The sequence below is a fragment of the Rattus rattus genome, chromosome 16, assembly GCF_011064425.1.
Source record: "Rattus rattus isolate New Zealand chromosome 16, Rrattus_CSIRO_v1, whole genome shotgun sequence".
NCBI lineage: Eukaryota > Metazoa > Chordata > Mammalia > Rodentia > Muridae > Rattus > Rattus rattus.
This window is the reverse complement of record NC_046169.1, coordinates 16,395,732-16,412,919: the sequence shown is the minus strand read 5'-3', so window position 1 is coordinate 16,412,919 and position 17,188 is coordinate 16,395,732. Positions and strand designations below refer to the sequence as shown.

At 52.4% G+C, this 17,188-nt stretch overlaps 2 protein-coding genes across 2 annotated transcripts in view; both read right to left on the bottom strand.

Moving 5' to 3' along the window:
* The window catches only part of Pcolce (procollagen C-endopeptidase enhancer), a 6,726-nt gene extending 4,729 nt beyond the window's left edge, over positions 1-1,997 (bottom strand). The window contains 2 exon segments of the mRNA XM_032887081.1: positions 903-1,011; positions 1,758-1,997. Coding sequence (XP_032742972.1) covers positions 903-1,011; positions 1,758-1,849 — 201 coding nt within the window. The 5' untranslated portion in view covers positions 1,850-1,997.
* A 1,027-nt stretch (positions 1,998-3,024) lies between these two features.
* On the bottom strand, positions 3,025-13,280 carry Fbxo24 (F-box protein 24). Its single transcript, XM_032887121.1, is given in 11 exon segments — positions 3,025-3,632; positions 4,173-4,343; positions 7,335-7,466; positions 7,654-7,775; positions 8,352-8,510; positions 9,913-10,147; positions 10,447-10,685; positions 12,479-12,662; positions 12,750-12,845; positions 13,114-13,251; positions 13,254-13,280. Coding segments are annotated over 11 exon segments (1,866 nt in total). The 3' UTR covers positions 3,025-3,269.
* Between the last annotated feature and the right edge of the window lie 3,908 nt (positions 13,281-17,188).

The following is a 17,188-nucleotide window of genomic DNA, read 5'->3' as shown; positions in this document are numbered from 1 at the left end:
GACCCCGCTCCCGCCTCGCATCTCTGGAGGGAGAGAACAGGGGCTAATTAGGGGTGGAGTCTAGGCAATTCTTTTCCATAAAAAGCTGAGGCTTAAACCAGGTATAGCAGCTCACACCTGTAATCCCAGGGCGTATTGTGCTGATAGGATCGCCTCAAAGTTCAAGGCCAGCCTAAGCTACCCAGTGAGATCCTGTCTCCAAAAACTTAAGGCTCAGCACCAAAGGTGGCATTGTGTGCCTGGGACCCCACATTTGGGAAACAGAAGCAGGAGGATTATAAATGTAAAGGCCCTTAATTACGGAGACCATGTTTCAAAAACAAAAGGGGAAGGGATCTGGGGGGATGGCTCAGTGGGTAAAATGCTCACTCTTGAGACCAAATCCCCAGAACCCACATAAAAGGCAGCATTGAAGTTTCCGTGCATATCCCTGTAACCCTAGCCCCACTAAGAGGCAGAGACAGGAGGATCACTGGGGCTTGCTGGCTTTCAAAATCGCTCTGGATTTAGTGAGAGGCTTTGTCTCAAGAAAACAGGGTGGAGAACAGCACAGCTCTCGAACACCCAACTTCTGCTCTGACCTCTGCATATAGGGATGCAAGGGTGTGCAGAACTCATGGCCACACACATTAAAAACAAGCAAACAAACCACGAAAACAAACCTAAATGAATAAAAGGCTGAGATGTACCTCAGTGTAGAGCTCTGGCCTAATATGCCTAAGTCCCAGGGTTCAATTTCCAGTAGTGGGAGTGGACAAAGAGGAGGAAGGTTGGAATGCTTCAGAGCGTGTTACTGTGGGTCTGCCACCCTTGTGACCGAAGAGGAGACAGTTCCCTGAGCTGTCAGGGTTTGGCTTGGGAGACTGATAAAGGGCAATGGTGACCAGAGGGAGCCATCTCACCGTTATTGTCCAGATGCACTTCTTGTTTGGGGGGTAGAGGTTGGGGAAACCCTCACTTGCCACGTAACCCGACTCCCCGGTCACATCCCCTCCACACAGGAACACTGGTCTGGAGGACAGAAGAGGTGTCAGGCAGGACCATGGCAGAGATGGCTCGTGATAATGGGAAGCCCAGGGAATAAGGGAGAATGTGTTGGAGAAGCCCCAGCAGAGACTCCTGTCCAAGGACCAGGGGAAGTGGGGCTAGGCAACGGGGCCATCTCTCCATCCCCTAGAGGCTCCACCCCCACGCCGGCAGGAATTCCGGGAATCCTTTGCAGTCCCCCTAGCCTTCTCTACCCCCCCCCCCCCCCCTCGTCCTGCCTGGCAGTCAAGGACAGGAGCCGCGCCTAACTACTTCCAGATGTGACAAGCCACGAGGCCACGAGGGGGAGGGGGCAAGAGAGATGAGGAGAGCAACAGTGGACATCCAGTTAGGGGCTCCCACCTTTGCCCTGCTCCGTGTTCCGGCTAAGGACCAGTACCTGACTTTGTGCTTACTGCCCTTCCCCCAATCTCATTTCCCGAATGTCAGCTAACAGACAAGTTCAAGGTCTTGGCTTTCTGGGTTCGAGCTCCGTGGAGGGGCATGTCTCTAAGTAGAGAGGGACATTTAAGGCAGCAGAGTGGGAGTGAAGGAGTGGGAATAGTGGAAGTTGCAGACCAGTGTGGCCTCGCAGCAGACAGGGTCTGAATCTGAAGAGGACAAGGGATTTACTAGCAGAAGAGCTTCAAGACCCGCAGGCACAGCCCTCCCAGGACTCACGAGCATTCTGAAGCTCCCTCTGGAAGGCATCTGAAAGACAGGAGACCTACCTCGTGTAGTTGGGGGTCTGGCCTCGGGCAAGAGGCAGCACCCAGGCCAGAAGGAATGGCCCCAGCAGGGAGGTTAGGGCAGCAGGCAGCATTGTGTAGGGGGAGTGCTGGAAACAGCAGCAGCAGCAGCAGCAGCAGCAGCAGCAGCAGCAGGGATAATCAGTACCAGATGAAGCAGCCTGGGGTGTGTGGGCGTGGGGACTGGCCAACTGGGCGGGCAGCAGGGGAGGCGGGACAGGGAGACAGCTGGGACAGTGGTTGAGTCCCTACAGGGGCCTCTCTAGGTCTCGGACATATATTAATTGACTAGAGAATTCTGGGAATAACAAAGGGGAGAGATCATCATCTAGTCATGTGCCACTGCCCTCTGTCCTGTCCTCTGTGCCTGGGACCTGGTGTTTGCTGTAGACTTCCAGGTGCAGACTGGACCCTCTTCACCTGTTGCTTTCTCAGACAGGATGTCCTCGGGTCTCTTGGCTATCCACTGTCCCACCACACATTTCTGGATGGTTCTTGTTGCTTAAGACAGTCTTGCCACGAAGCACTGGCTAGCCAGAGCTTTCGCTCTCCCTGCCTCAGCTTCCCCTGGGCTGGGATTACAGGCCTGCAGCCCTTCCCCAGGAACTTCTGCACATACTTAAGACTTCCTCTTTAACACAGAACAGATCAGGCCAAAGAAGGAGAGTTCTGACCCTTCTTTTCTCTTCCAACTATTTATGGTACAGAGGAGGGATGGAGAGTGTGTGTGGAGTGACCCTGCCCCTGGGCAAAGAGGAGAAAGTGCAGAAGTAAGGGGAAGGGTAGAAGAGACCAGGCTTGGAAGACAAGAGAACAGGGTGCAGAGGGCTGGGGCGAGGGGCCCCGAAGTGACGGTCAGACTACTGGTCTGATGCAGGCATGACGGAGGCACACCTGTCATCCTAGCTCTCTGGAGATGGAGTCAGCATGATTAGAGAGGTCAGCCTGGGCCACACACTGAGGCTCTGTCACGAACAAAACGAGCAGACTCAGGTTAAGGTTCCAGGCCCAACAGAGGCTCCCAACTGGGAAAGTAAGGCTCATCTGTCGTCCAGCTTAGTCCACGAGACCAAGCCTGGCCTCCACATCCCAAAGTGGGGCTTCTGGGGTGAGAAGGGGAAGGTGCTGGGGGTGGTGCTGGTGCTTCAACAACCTGTGCTCTTTCTGTCTTTCCTCCCTCCCAGCAGGCCGCCCTCCGTTCTTGACCCCTTTCCCTCCCATAAGGCCCCAGGGTTTCAAAACAGGCTTTGCCTTAGCCTTTTATTCTCTTGTCCATCAAATCTCTTGTTCATGATAGTCAGGTTGGGGGCCCCCTCCTGGGCAGCCCCCTGCACATTTATAAAAGAGGTCCCTCCCCTTCCCACATACACAGCACTACACCCCACACCCCCACCCCCACCCCCGTGTACACACAGTGTTCTTTGACACTCTGTCTCTTCTCAGCTCTAGTCCAGGGCCTGACTTCCTTCAGGAGGAAAGGCTAGGAAGAGGGGCTCAGCTCTCAGGGGTGGAGGTGCCTGGACCACCCCCGCTAGCAGCCCTCTGCAACATGTCCAGTGCCTCCCAGAAGAAATCTTTCTGGGCAGCCATCAAGGGCATCCAGCCCACAATCTCCTTCATCTTCTCCATCCGGTCCTGCAACGTGGGGCAACTGTGGATCTGGCTGAGGTACTCCTCACAGGCCTGGGCTGTTCCCCCAGGGTCTTGGGGGGCTCCAGCCCCCTGACTAGGTTCAGGGCTCCCCCCCACCCTGCTGGCTGGCAGGTCTCGATAGGCAGGGCACTGTTCGATGTCGTGGCTGGACAGCATATAGAGACACTCTCTGGTGGAGCAGAGGGAGCAGGCACACAAGGGGACCTTAGAAGAGAGAAGGGGTGGGGCTGAGGGAGGCTTAACACTGCCAGGGGCTTCCAGGAAGCCGACTGAACCTGGTGCTGTGTTGGTCCCTCTCGGACAGGCCCTGAACCAGGAAGCGAGCTTCAGCTTGCTATGTTCCAGGACCCATGTGAACTTGGACAGAACCAGCAGGGTCAGCTAAGGAGAGTGGGGAGCCGTGTGGAGCAAGGGAGGGGACTTCACAGCACAGGGGGAACGGAACCAATGGGTCCCTTACAGGGCTGCAGCTATGAGCTGGTCACGCAGGGAAGCCAGGAAAAGCTGGAGGTTAAGGCCAGCCTGGGCTATATAGTGAGACTCTAATTGAGAAAGGAGTCCAGTGAGATGGCTACACTTGCGGCCACGCTTGGTGCCCAATATGAAGCAACGACAGAACCAATTTTCACAGGCTGTCCTCTGCCCTCCACAGGCACGTTGTGGCATAACCCCCTCCTCTTGTGGGCCACCTGGCTCTATTGCTCTACCCTCCCTGAAGGCCCCCTTGCCTGACCCTGCTCTGACCTTGATGTGCAGTTTGACAAAGGAGGCACTCCCCTTGGGCCAGCCAGGAAGACGGCCTCCGGCCCCACAGCCGCACCCCAGCAGCTCCTTGCTGAAATCCGAGGTCTGACTCAGCACCAAGGAATGGTTGAGGCCGCACCACAGGGCGATGGGGCGGTGCAGATAGTGAACCTGCAGACAGACAGACAACCGGGCCAGGGCCTTTAAGGTGGGGTAGCTAGCAGCCTGGAGGAGGGTGGGCACCCCAGGTTGGAGAAAAGCTGAGTGGTAGGCTTGGGGCAGAGTGCAGTCTTGGGAGTTGGAAGAAAAGAGGATTCTGTCCCAGAAAGTCTGCCCTGCCGTTCCTGTGCACACAAAGCCTCCCAAAGTCTGACTGCATGGCACTTGGCAAGAACTTTGTCTCTTGCTCCTCAGGAAATACGCTCGGCCTTAGGCGAGCCCTGCTGCCCTCTTCTGGCCACCAGGGGAACCTGCACATGTTTCTACACATGTGCAATCTTGCATACATACACACACAGTAAAAAGAAACCCTTTATTACAAAATACCAGCAAGTAACGAAAGGTCAGCCAGGCATGGGGAAGCAGGAGGACTAAAGTGAGTTCCAGTCCAAACCAGGCTACCAAGTTTGTCTCAAAACTCAAACTGAAATCCCACCACTAACTACTAACTTGTCCATGGCTGTTCTGTGGTACGGACACTGGCGAGCGTATGCTTGCGGTGTTCAGAGGGGCAACCTTAGCTGTCATGCCTGAGGCACGGTCTGCCTTGATTCTCTGAGACAGCCTGGAGGCTCCCCTGCCTCCCCATGGCTGGGACTATAATCAGGCACTACTGTGTCTGGCTTTAAAAAAAAACAAAACAAACGAAACAAAACAAAAAACGAAACAAAAACAAAACCATGATTTCTGGGAATCAAATTCAGATCCTCCCTAGCAAGGCCAGCACTGTACTAGGTGGCTTTTATTGTTTTCTCGAACAAACACTTACAGTTTCCTAAACAATACTGGCTTCAATCTAGTCTTGCGTATGCCGGAGAAGCACTCTATCACTGACGTGCATCCTCAACTCGCTTCTTACTTTTTATCTGAGACACAGACTTGATATATAGCCGGGCTGATTTTTAAGCTCAGTGTAGGGCAGGCTGGCTTTGAATAGATCTTTTCTCCTCCCCTTAGGCCTGGTTAAACGTTACATGTTTCATGAGCGATGTGATTATAGTGCGTCGTATTATTGCCTAAAGATTGTTTGCTTAGGTTTTAGTTTAGTTTGCTTCGAGTGATGCAAGGGTGCCGCAGGGGACACCTTCTGCATGTCGGTTTTGTCTCTCCGCCCTGAGGGCTCCCGGGGACTGAACCCCAGGTCATCAGGCTTGGTAGCAAGTACTGTTACCTGATGACCATCTCCATAGCTCTTCATTTGGGGATGGGGTCCTGTGGTGCTTTGAGTGAGAGCTGCCCTGTGAGCTTAAAAGCATGTGCTACAGAGGCCCCCGATTCACACTTGTAATCTTAGCACTAGGAAGGGAAATTGGGAGTTCAAGATCACTTGGTTCATATATTTGAGTGCTTAGTCACCAGGGAGTGGCCCTGTTTGAGGAAAATTAAAGGATTAAAAGGTGTGACCTCCAGCGCCAGGCCTGTCTGATTGCCTTGGTCTTCACAGCAAGAGAATAGCGACTAACAGGTCTCATGTAGCCTGGCTGGTCTAGAACTCACTGTGTAACTGATGGTGATCTTCAGTTTATGGTCCTCCTGTCTCACGGATCACACACTGGGGTTAGCGTCACATATCACTGGGCCTGGTTTTGGTAGTGCCAGAGTCCCATACATTTAAGTGAGCCTTCCATCCCTGACTGGTCACCCTCCTCATTCCTCTGTGGCAGCCATGGCCACTGCCTGCATCTGCCTGTCTCCTTTCCGAATCGGTTCACCCATGTTTGTGCCTCATAGTGCAGTGGTTTCCAGGCGCCCTCTCTGCTCTCATCTGACCAGTCTCTTGTTCTCATCTCTCTACCCATCTCTCTCTCTTGTCAAGACTGGACCTCCCAGAGGCTGGCCCTGAATTCCCTATGGAGCCAAGTGACCTTGAACTCCCAATCTCCCTGCCTGGTGCTAAGATTACAAGTGTCAATCGGGGTCCTCTGTAGCACATGCCTTTAAGCCCAGCTTTGGGTGGCAGAGATAGGTGGATCTCTGTGAGTTCAAGACCAGCCTGGTCTACAGAGTGAGTACTTAGGACAGCCAGGGCTACACAGAAAAACCCTGTCTCAAAGAACAAAACAAAAGAAAAGATTACAGGTTTATACCACCATGTCAGGTTTTCATGTGGTGCTCGCTCGGGGATGGAACCCAGGGATTTGTGCATATAAAGAATGCTCTCTGTCAGCTAAACAATCCCCAGCCCTCTCTTGCTTCCCCCTCTACTTTTTTCCTGCTAGGGTTTCAATTTAGGATCTTGTACATGCTGGGCGAGTGCTCTCCCACTGGGATCCATCTAGTCCATCTGGCAGCCTTTTGTACTGTCTTAGGTGAACGCTTCATCATTACCAGTTCTCATTACATGGAATGCCTTCTCCTCTCTGTGATAGAGCCTTCTCAAACCCGCAGGCCCTGCCCTATCTGAGCCTTTTAAAACCATATGCGTTTGTGTTGGAGAATGCACGTCCATGCATGTGCCTATTGAGGCTGGAGTCCACGCTGAGTGTCTGTCTCACTTGCCCTCCATCTTTGTTTTGAGGCAGGGTCTCTCACTGAGCCTGGGGCTCACCAGCTGGCTAGGCTGGCTGACGAGTCCCTGGGAGCCTTTGTCTCCCCATCCTAGTGCTGGTACCCTAGGTGCTTCCTGCCACACCCAGCTTTTTACATGGGTGTTGGGGATCTGAAGGCAGGTCTCTGGGGTTCCGTGACAAGCACTTGACTGACATTCTGAGCCATCTTCTTGGGCTGCATCTTGCCTTTTCCAGTACTTCAGCACGCCCAGGTCCCCCAGCCCACTCCTCCACTCAATCCCTTCTGCATAGGTAGTGTGCTCTGCACAGAACAGACCTCTGGGGTAAGGCCTGCAGCAGCACCCTGGGTGTTTATGTGAAGGTGGTTTCTAGGGAACATGGCAGAGAGGCGGGGCTTAGGAGACTGGACGAGAGTCACAGGAAACAATCTCACCTGCGTGGGTTCCCCTCGGTCCATTTTGTCTCCAGTTCCCAGCTGCCCGTATCTGTTATTTCCCTGCATAAAGATTCGGCCAAACTCATCTACCAGGCCAAGATGGTTATAGCCAAGAGCGCAGAAGAGGACCTAGGGAGGTTAAGACAGCAAGAGCAAGTGAGCCTCGCAGTTCCCAGGAAACTCAGCTCCAGAACTGCCCCTAACCAGTCCCATCTGGCCTCCTCTCCCTGAGTCCCCCTGTCCCACCCAGATCTACTGTTCCAACCCCTAGAGCACAACCCTCTCCTCTGCCCCGCTGTCCATGCCGGCATCCTACCTTGGCAGGCAGGGAGAGAGCAAGCGGCATCTGGTGGTCCAGAGGGTCAAAGGCTTGAAGGGTCCCAAAGAGATCACGATACACCCCTGGGGTGTGCACCTCAAAATACACTCCCCCCTGGTCTGGGGGGTCGGGAGCCCTCAGCTCAGCAGCTTTGGGCACCCATTTCCTAGGGGTAAAGCCCTACCTGTGATGGTTAAGGCTGAAAGATTGCAGGGAGTCTCGTACAACCAACACAGCGGTTGGCTTTGATGCCGGGGAGCTAGCCACAGTCACTAGGATGCCCTAAGGAGTTTGGGACTATGGGGGGATCTGCCCAAGGTTAGAGTCTTAAGACAGAGGGATACAGATTTTTTTCTTAAATTTTAATATGTGTGTGTGTGTGTGTGTGTGTGTGTGTTATGTGATATGTATATAGGTATGGATGGCATGTATGTGCCACATATTCGTATCAAAGTCAAAGGTATTGACCTCAGTGTCAATCAGTCTGTGCCCTCCACCTTGTTTGAGGTAGGATTGCTTGCTGTTTTAATGCCAGACTGGCTAGCCTCCGAGTTTCCAGGGACTGCCCCCGCCCCATCTCTGCCTTTGGGTCCTGCTCTGTGTGTGTTCAGGAAGCTTGAGCTTATCCTCAACCTTGCACAACAAGTACTTTTCCCCATGGAGCCATCTCCCCAACCCTTGGAGGGGCTTCTTACCCGTGATATAGAGGGTGCTGCTCTGGTTGGAAGCCATGCAGGTCACGCGCAGGTGAGGCAGGCATCGAGACACCTTCCTGAGGGCCAACTGCACTGTATAGGAGCGCGGCTGGTCCAGCTGGGTTTCGTTCACAACCAAAGAGTAGATCTTCCCTTCCTCTGGGGGTGTGAAGGGAGGCATACCATTACGTGGAGGAGGGGATCCATCGATCACCAGATAAGCATCCCATAGGACCCTCAACAGAAACGATACCTGCCCTACAGTAGAGCGGCAAGGGAAAGAAAGGGTGGGAGGGCCAATGAGATGGCCACGTGGGTAAAAGCACTTGTGACAAGTGGGTTCAACTGCCGAGACCCATGGTGGGAAGAGAGCATAAGTCCTGAAAGTTGCCCTCTGACCTCCACATGTGCATGGCGTATGCATGCCTGCATACACACAAACACATACATGTGCACACACGGCGTGGGGGGATACAGTGTGGTGACACATGCTTTTAATCTTAGCACTTGGGAGGCAGAGACGGGCAGACCTCTGTGAGCTCAAGGGCAGCGTGATCTACATCGTAAGTTCTAGGCCAGGCAGGACCGAACTACTTAGTGAGATTCTGTCTCAGCAACAACAGAAATAAAATAAGGAGAAAGAAAGACTAGAAAAGGAAAGGGGGGAAGAGAGAGAATAGCTTTCAGCCCCCAGACGTCAGCCTTGAAAATAAAACAGGAGAGAGGAATGGGGAGCAGACCCAGTGATTAGCTGCTGCAGACTCTTAATTTGAGTGTTGGGAAGAACAAAGCCTGGCTATTTAGGTTCCTGCCTGGCATTCGGAAGTCCACAGGGTCTCAGGCTTAAGACTGAGGACACTGGGAAAGTAGGCAGTTTGGGATGCAAAGTGAAGGGCCTCGCATGGACGCTAGGAGGAGATTGGATTTTTAAAATCAGATATTCATTGGAACAGTGCTTTCCAAACTACTTAACAGAGCATTGTACTAGCCTGGGCATGCGCAGAAGTCAGAGGACAGCCTCCAGTGTGGGTCCTTACCTTTCACCCTGTCTGTGTTACAGTCTCATCCCTACCACTATATATGGAGACGAGCCAGCCTGAAGGCTTGGGGATTCACCCGTCTCCATCTTCACTCTCACCATCATAAGATTACAGACTTGCACTACCTACTTGCCTTTATGTTGGTTCTGGGAACCCACGCTTATCTCCTCATGCTTGTTACCCTGAGTCTTTGACCCACTCTACCATCTACTCCACACTCCTATTTGTGGAACAAAGTCTTAGTAGCCTGCCCTCAGTGTCTCTGTGCAGCTTAAAAATGACCATGAACTCAGGACTCCCCTGCCTCGGGAGATCACCACATCCCATTTATATGGTGTTTCATGAACATTGATCCCTGGCCTGAGAATTTATCCGAAATTCTATGTGAATTCTAGAACTTCTGGGGTTAGAGTGGGAGCAGGCAGCAGGTAGAACGCTCTCTGGCAGACCCCTTTCTCTCTCCTCCCTCTTGGGCAGTTCCTGAAGAATTTGCTGGCCATTTGCAAACCACCGTGTCGCACCTGTGAGGAGCAGTAGGGCCCGCTGGGTCTCCTGGCCAACCAGCACGATCTGCTTGAAGCTCATGGAGTGGTGGAATGTCATCTTGAAGACCCGCTGCCCACTGGACTGCAGATAGACCTCCACACAGTCACAGGCCCGGCTACCGGTGGAGCCCACCACTGCCTGCTGTTCCCGAGTAGCCAAAACATAGAGGTACTTCCGGTAAACCGTATCGCATCTCGGGTCGGACGCAAACTGTGGAACAAGGTGATGCTGTATGGGGCTCTGAGGCTCTGGATGGGATGAGGCTAGAGCAAGTGGATCATGGGATGGGAAATGAAAAGCTTGGGTCCCAGGTTAGGGAACGAGAGCTTCAGGTGGTGCTCTGACTCAGTGGTAGAGTGCCTGCCCAGCATGTGTGACATCCTGAGTTCAAATCTCAGAGCAACAAACAAACGAAAACAAGAAGACGATAGATAAAGGGGTTGCTTTCAGGGTCCCTGTGAGGGGGCAGATGTCTCTTTAGGGGAGAGACCCAGGACGCCTCCACTCACATCCTTGGCACCACGACACAGCACCACGTAGCGGCAGGCTCGCTTCCACTGGATCTGGCCAAGGGTGGAGGACACCAGAGCATTTTTGAGGAAGAAGAGGGTCCCCACATAGTCGAGAATGAACACGTGGTCCTTCGTAGGTAGGAAGCGGCGGTAGCCATGGGCTAGCATGGGGGCCACACTCTTGCTGAGACAGCGGCGGCGTCCTCCGAAAGCCTGGAAATACAGGCCCTTCGTATCTGAAGAATAGAAGGGGATGGTTTCAGGGTTGAGGTGATAGGAGCAGTGAGAGTCAAAGCTTGGGTGAGCTACATTTTGTTTCCAGACGCCCTGGTATTGAGATCTTATTTTCCTATCCCTAGACCTGGGGCCCTTCCCCGGGGTGACACAGAAAACTTGGGTTTGTGCCCTACCTCTGCCTGTCCCATGTCACACCTGTGCTTCACAGTAAGCATCTCTTTAGGCCAGCCTTGTAAGACACACATCAAGGAAGCATAAGAATAACCCGAAAAGCCGCAGAATGAAGAGAGATAGGGGAAGCCAAGACAATGCAGCCATGTTCTCTCATCTCTGCCTTTCCGGTCAGCTTTCTCTGAGCTCTCTCTGTGTGTTCTCGAAGGAAGCGACTAGGTAGGGCCTTTCTGACGTGGAATATTTGGGTCACTGTTCTCCAGCTGGGGTGATTTTGTCCCTCAGAGACACTGGGAGTTGGTACCGCTACCTATTGTGTAATGAATAGGACAGCCACCACCACAACAGATTATTTTGTCTCTGGCTGGGGAGTTGGCTCGGTGGTTAGGTTCTTGCCTTGCAAGCATGAGAACCAGAGTTGAGAGAGAGAGAGAGAGAGAGAGAGAGAGAGAGAGAGAGAGAGAGAGAGAGAGAGAGACAGATATCTTGGCCTGTCTGCAATTCTGGCTTTGGAAGAGGGAGAAAGGGATCTCGGAGGAAGCTAGTTAGTGAGACGAGTTTTGGGTTTGACTGGGAGACTCCGCTTGACTGACTAGAGCATGGAAAGGTGACTGGAGATGATGCCTGATATCGACCTTGGTATCTACACGCAGGCATCCCAATGTGCATGTGTCTGAACACATGCAAACATGAGTGCACCATCCACACAAACATGAAAGAAAAGTTACTTCATGCCACTGTCCTAGGACAAAAATCTGGGGAGATGGCTGAGGGTGTAGTTATGTGCTGTGCAGAGCCCCAGCACCCATGGAGAAGCTGGTATGGAGCCCTTTGAAGCCTAGCAGGCACTGGCTGGGGAAAGGGGAAGCAGTGACAGAAGGCTCCTTGGGGCTGGCTGGCCATTCTGGCGAGCCAAAATGGCAGGCTCCAGGTTCAGTGAGTCTGTTTCAAAACATAAGGTAGGGCTGGAGAGATGGCACAGCAGTTAAGAGCCCTGGCCACTCTTTCCAGAGGACCTGGTTTGGTTCCCAGCTCCCTGATGGCAGCTCAGAACCATCTGTAACTCCGGGTCCAGATGGTCTAATGCCCTCTTCTGGCCTACTTGGCACTGTGTGCGTGTGGTGCGCAGACATATATGCAGGCCAAACACCCACACATAAAATCAAGGTAAATATTTAAAAATACATGAGGTAGAGAGGGACAGAGAGGGGAAGACAGCCAGTGTCAGCCTTTGGCCTCCACATAAACTACCTGATGCACCAGTGTGTGCCCACGCACGCGCACACACATGCACACACACAATGATAACTCTGGTGTAAAAGAAGAAACTCCACATCTGGGAAATAGGGCTGTCTCTAGGGTTAGAGCTGGAAGGGTTGGTGCACGCAGGGAGACATGGCTAAAATAGTAACTGAGCTGTGAACGGGCTGTTTGTCAGAGGGGGCCTGAGCGAGCCTTGGAGGAAGTCTCCATGGAAGATGTTTGAGGCTAATAAGTTTCTTCCAGACAAAATGTTGCCAGGGGCTGCAAAGGTCATCTGACAACCTGACAGAGAAGGAAGTCCCTAGAGTAAGGAAGGGGGTGAGGCGGGCAGAGGAGGAAGTTACTGAGGGAAGTGTACAGTTAAGAATGGCAGCTCTCTTCCAGGGCCGAGCACCGGAACCCTGGTCACGGATGCGTGGGCTGAGCCTCCGACATATGCGCCTCCACACGCCCTCGGCGTCACACACTTCATGGAAGTAGTGGCAGGTCTGGCCTAGGGCGACCACGTCTTTGACCGGGAGGAAGGAGACGATGTGTTCCACCTGCGGAGGAGCAGGAGGGAGGAGGGGGAGTCACAGGGTGTCCCTCAGCCCTGCAGTTGCTGTCCTCCCCAAACCCTAGAGGCTCACCAGCTCTGGGGGGAACAACTGAACAGAAATAGGGTTCCCTCTCTCCTTCTTTTCACCCCCAGCCTCCAGGCCACAAGAAGGGCAGCTGCGCTTCACCTGCCAGAGGAGAAAGGGGACAAAGGGGTTCTGTGGGGGTCACATCTGTGTTTTTTCCTCTGATGTTCAAACTAGTTTGTTTTTTTTTTTAAACACCTGCCTTGGGGTTCATTCAACTTCAACTCTATACTAGCAAATCCAGCCCTCCCGTCTCTCTCCAGGACCTCGGGCCTTCACCCTCCCTTGCCTGCCTTATTCCTGGACCTGTCCCTGGATTTCTTGCTGCTTGTCAACTCCCTGCCCTTCCCTTGCCTTGCCACCCCCTCACCCTGAGCCCCTCCTCCTGTCTGCACAGCCTGGTCAATTTTTTCAGCTTCTGTCTCCGGCTTCTCCTCACCATCCTGACTGGCCCCTCCCTGCTCCTGCCCTCATCTCTCCAGGCCCCTTGGCTGCCCAGGCCCCAGGCCCCCGTCCCCGCTGCCTTTCCCACACCATGTCCCTAATCTAGGCTTGGGGGGCCTCTAGGGCCCCTCTATCATTTAGGCCCCACCCCCATGGAGTCTGGGGCACATAAACCTTTTTGTGACCTCACTGTCCAGCAACTGTGACCTATTCTCCTTATCCTGACCCAGAGGGAGCTTCTGGGTTCTAGCTCAGATATGGCTGCCAGAGGGCTCAGGATACTGGTTTTACTGGAGATTGAAAAAAGTGAACTACTGACAGACGGTAAGTCCTTCCTCTTCTAGGAAGAGGTAGTAGACTTTCTCCGTTTTCCTTTGAACTCTGAAGAGAAAAACTGGGGATTCCTGAGTAGTCCCAGGCCTCCAGGGATTTGTATTTCCAGAGTACAAAGCCAAAAAGAGTATGAGGCTGGATGTAACCCCAGCTGGTAGAGTGCTTGCCTGCCATGCACGAGGCCCTCGGTTTGATTCCTCAGGACCAGGTAAAGCCCGATATGGTGATGCACACTTGCAATCCCAGCACCCAGGAAGCGGAAACAGGAAGACCGGGAAGGGAGTTCAAGGCCACTGTTGGCTACACGATGCCTTTGAGGCCACTCTGCATTGCTGCATTACAGGAGACATTGCCTAAAAAAAAACAAAAAAAACAATAAAAATAAAAAGTAAAACTTTGCCAACGACAATGGAGAAAAGGGAACCCTCATCTAACTTCCTGCTCCAAAAGCAAGATGCAAGTGAGAACAATTGAGTAGAAGTCCTTTAGTCTCACTGAAAACAAGTCCAGGTGGACATGCTGCTTTCCCGTGACGACCAGCGGCCTGGCTGCGTGTGGAGAATGAGAGGTGGGAGAAAGGGTGGGTGAGCTCTGGAGATCAGGGCATCGCCTGGAGTCCAGGCACTTGGCTTTTCCTGCGAGTGGCACTATCCAGAAGGAGCAGCAGATAAGGCTGCATCTGATAGGTAGGGAAGCTCTACGGCAGTGACTGACGGGACTGACTTTCCAGGAGCTCAGAAGGATTTCATCCTGTTGGACAACCAGGGCCTAAGAGCCAGGCAGATCTGCTCAGCACCCGCACCAACTCCATTATCTGAGTTAACCAGGACATGCAGCTCAGGGGCGGGGCTTGTGCTTAACACGTGCCTGGCCTTGGAGTCCGACCCCTGCTTTCTTACGGTAACTAGCAAACAGCGACTTTGGGAGCCTAAGGAGTTTTAATAAGGAAAAAGAACTCCATTACACCCATAGTGTGTGTGTGTGTATGAGCGTGCACATGCATGTGGACATGTGTGAGCTATATCGCACACAGGTGGAGGTCAACTTGAGAGCATCTTTCCTCCTCCTAACCCGTGGGTCCTGGGAATTGAACATCCCTTTACCCTCTGAGCCATTTATCCAGTCCAAATTTTAAGTGCTCCATTATTTACTTTTTGAGACTGAGTCTCACTGTGTAGCCCTGGCTGTCCTAGAACTCAGTATATAGACCAGGCTGGTCCTGACTCAGATCCATCTGCCTCTGCCTCCTGAGTACTGGTGTAGCATGCACCACTACACCCAACTTAAAAAACAAGATTTGCCTTGTAAAACAAATTTGTGGGGGGCTGGAGAGATGGCTCAGTGGCTAAGAGCACTGACTGCTCTTCCAGAGGTCCTGAGTTCAAATCCCAGCAACCACATGGTGGTTCAAAACCATCTGTAATGGGATCTGATGCCCTTCTCTGGTGTGTCTGAAGACAGTTAGTGTTTATATGATAAATAAATCTTTAAAAAAAACAAATGTGTGTGTGTGCATGTATGTGTGTGTTTGCGTGCATGTATGCATACCATATTAAATGCCAGGATGCCATGGAATTGGGAGTTTCAGATGACTGTGGGCCACCATGTGAGTGCTGTGAATAAAACCTGGGTCCTCTGCAAGAGCAGCAAGTGCACACAACTTCTGAGCTCTCTCTCCCCAGCCCCTAAGGTTGAATTGCTTTTTGTGTGAGCCTGTCGGGGAGCATGCCTGTGGTGGCCAGAAGAGCGCCCTGGATGGCCTGAAGAGGAGACAGGCTGCCGTGAGCCACTCTGTCAGGTGCTGTGGACAGAAGTAGATCCACACACATTCTTAACCAAACTCTCTCCAGCCCCCAATCTTTAATAGTTTAATAAGCGTTTAGGCACGTCAGCATAGCAGGTAAGACTTGAGACAAGAGGACAACTTTGGTTACTGGTGACGAGGCTGTCACTACAGAAGATTTTAAGCTCTCTAAGCGAGTCCTGCATGAGGGTGCACACCTGTAACCCCAGCACTTGAGAGGTGATGACAGTCAGGAGTTCATGGTCGCTCCTAGCTACATCACTAGTTAGAGGCCAGCTAGGGCTACAGATCTTGTCTCAGAAAGCCAGTCTCTCTCTTTCCTTTAGGTCACCACGACACCCACATTGAGAAAAAAAAAAGACTGAAATTACGGGGCCATGTTAGCCACAGCTATAGCCCCATTGGTAAGCAGTGGAGGTGCCCAAGGGGAAGAGAGATGCTTAGTGGCATGCTTTACCACAGGATTAACCTTGGAGGAGCCAAGGCGATTAAGGGTGCTGGAGAGCCTCTTTCCTAGTGACTCGAAGCCACACAGAAGGTTCATTAAAGCTAACATTCTTTTTAAAGTAAATAAATCTTTTTTAAAAAAGTATTCTTTTACTAATATCTCTCACATCTGGGACTCTTTCTTGTACTTTTTTTAAAAAAGTTATTTATGTAGCTATGTAGTTCAGGCTTGCCTAGAATTGACCTCGAAGTCCTGATCCTTCTGCCTCCTCTTTTTAAGAACTGTCACGACAGGCTCATGCCACCACATCCGGCTTTAAATAAGAGGTTTCCAATAGACAAAGTCTGTTATGAAAGTCGGGGGAAAAGTTCTATGTGGAAACCTGAGATTTATCCAGCCTCCCTTTCCTCATTTATAAAAAACGAAGGTCTTAGCTGGGCGGTGATGATGCACGCCTTTAGTCCTAGCATTCGGGAAGCAGAGGCAGGCGGAGAACACTGCGTTCGAGGCCAGCCTGGTTTACAGAGGCCTGGGCTACACAGAAAAATCCTGTCTCGGAAAACCAACAAACAAACAACCCCCCCCCCCAAAGATCTTGTTCTAGAGGCCATGAGATCCTTCCTAGTCTCTAAAACTTGGCCGACCGTCACAAGTCTTCTCCAGGGGAACTTTGGTGAAGATGGCAGGTCTGATGACTTTCTCACTGGTCAACCCAGGCGTTCCCGTAGGAACTCAAGACTGCGCAGGCGAAAATGGTCCCTTCTGTTGAGACAACAGCCTGAGTGCTCACTGGGGCATCCCTCGCCCTTTCTCACTTCCCGGACGCTGGTTTGCTCCTTCAGCTAGCATCCAGTTCTAACCCTGCACTGTCAGCCCGCCCAGCGCGCTGCGTTTACTGTCTTTACCTGGGTCTCAAAAATTCTAGCTCACCCTCCTTCTGTCTAGCAAAAGGGGCATCTCCTAGTGCATGCTATTGGTAGGCAGAACCTTCCCTCAGAGAAGAGGCCGGGACAGGTTCCTTTCGAAGGTTCTAATTGGTTTTCTTCACAGTCACTCGCCTGTATCTACATTGCAATTGGTCTTGGTTGAAAGAGGGACTGACCCGCAGGTTTGTGGTCTCTGGGTCTCAAATGCCCTAAAGTTGAGAGCTGTAGTCCCCGCCTCCTGGGTGGGTCTCATTGGCTCCATCTCTAGACTCAAGAGTTGTGATTGGATGTCACTGCGCGGGGCGGGCCGACCAGGAACCGCGGCCGTTGGCGGGGTGCTCCGCTTTTACCCCCTCCCGTACCTCAGTGTAGTCTAGAATTGAGAGGCTCCACCCCTTTACCGTTTTCTGATTGGGCACGTCTAACGCATCTGTGGTTCGTGATTGGTCCGAGGGGTTCCTGACCCTCGCTTCCTCCCTTCAGTGGCGAC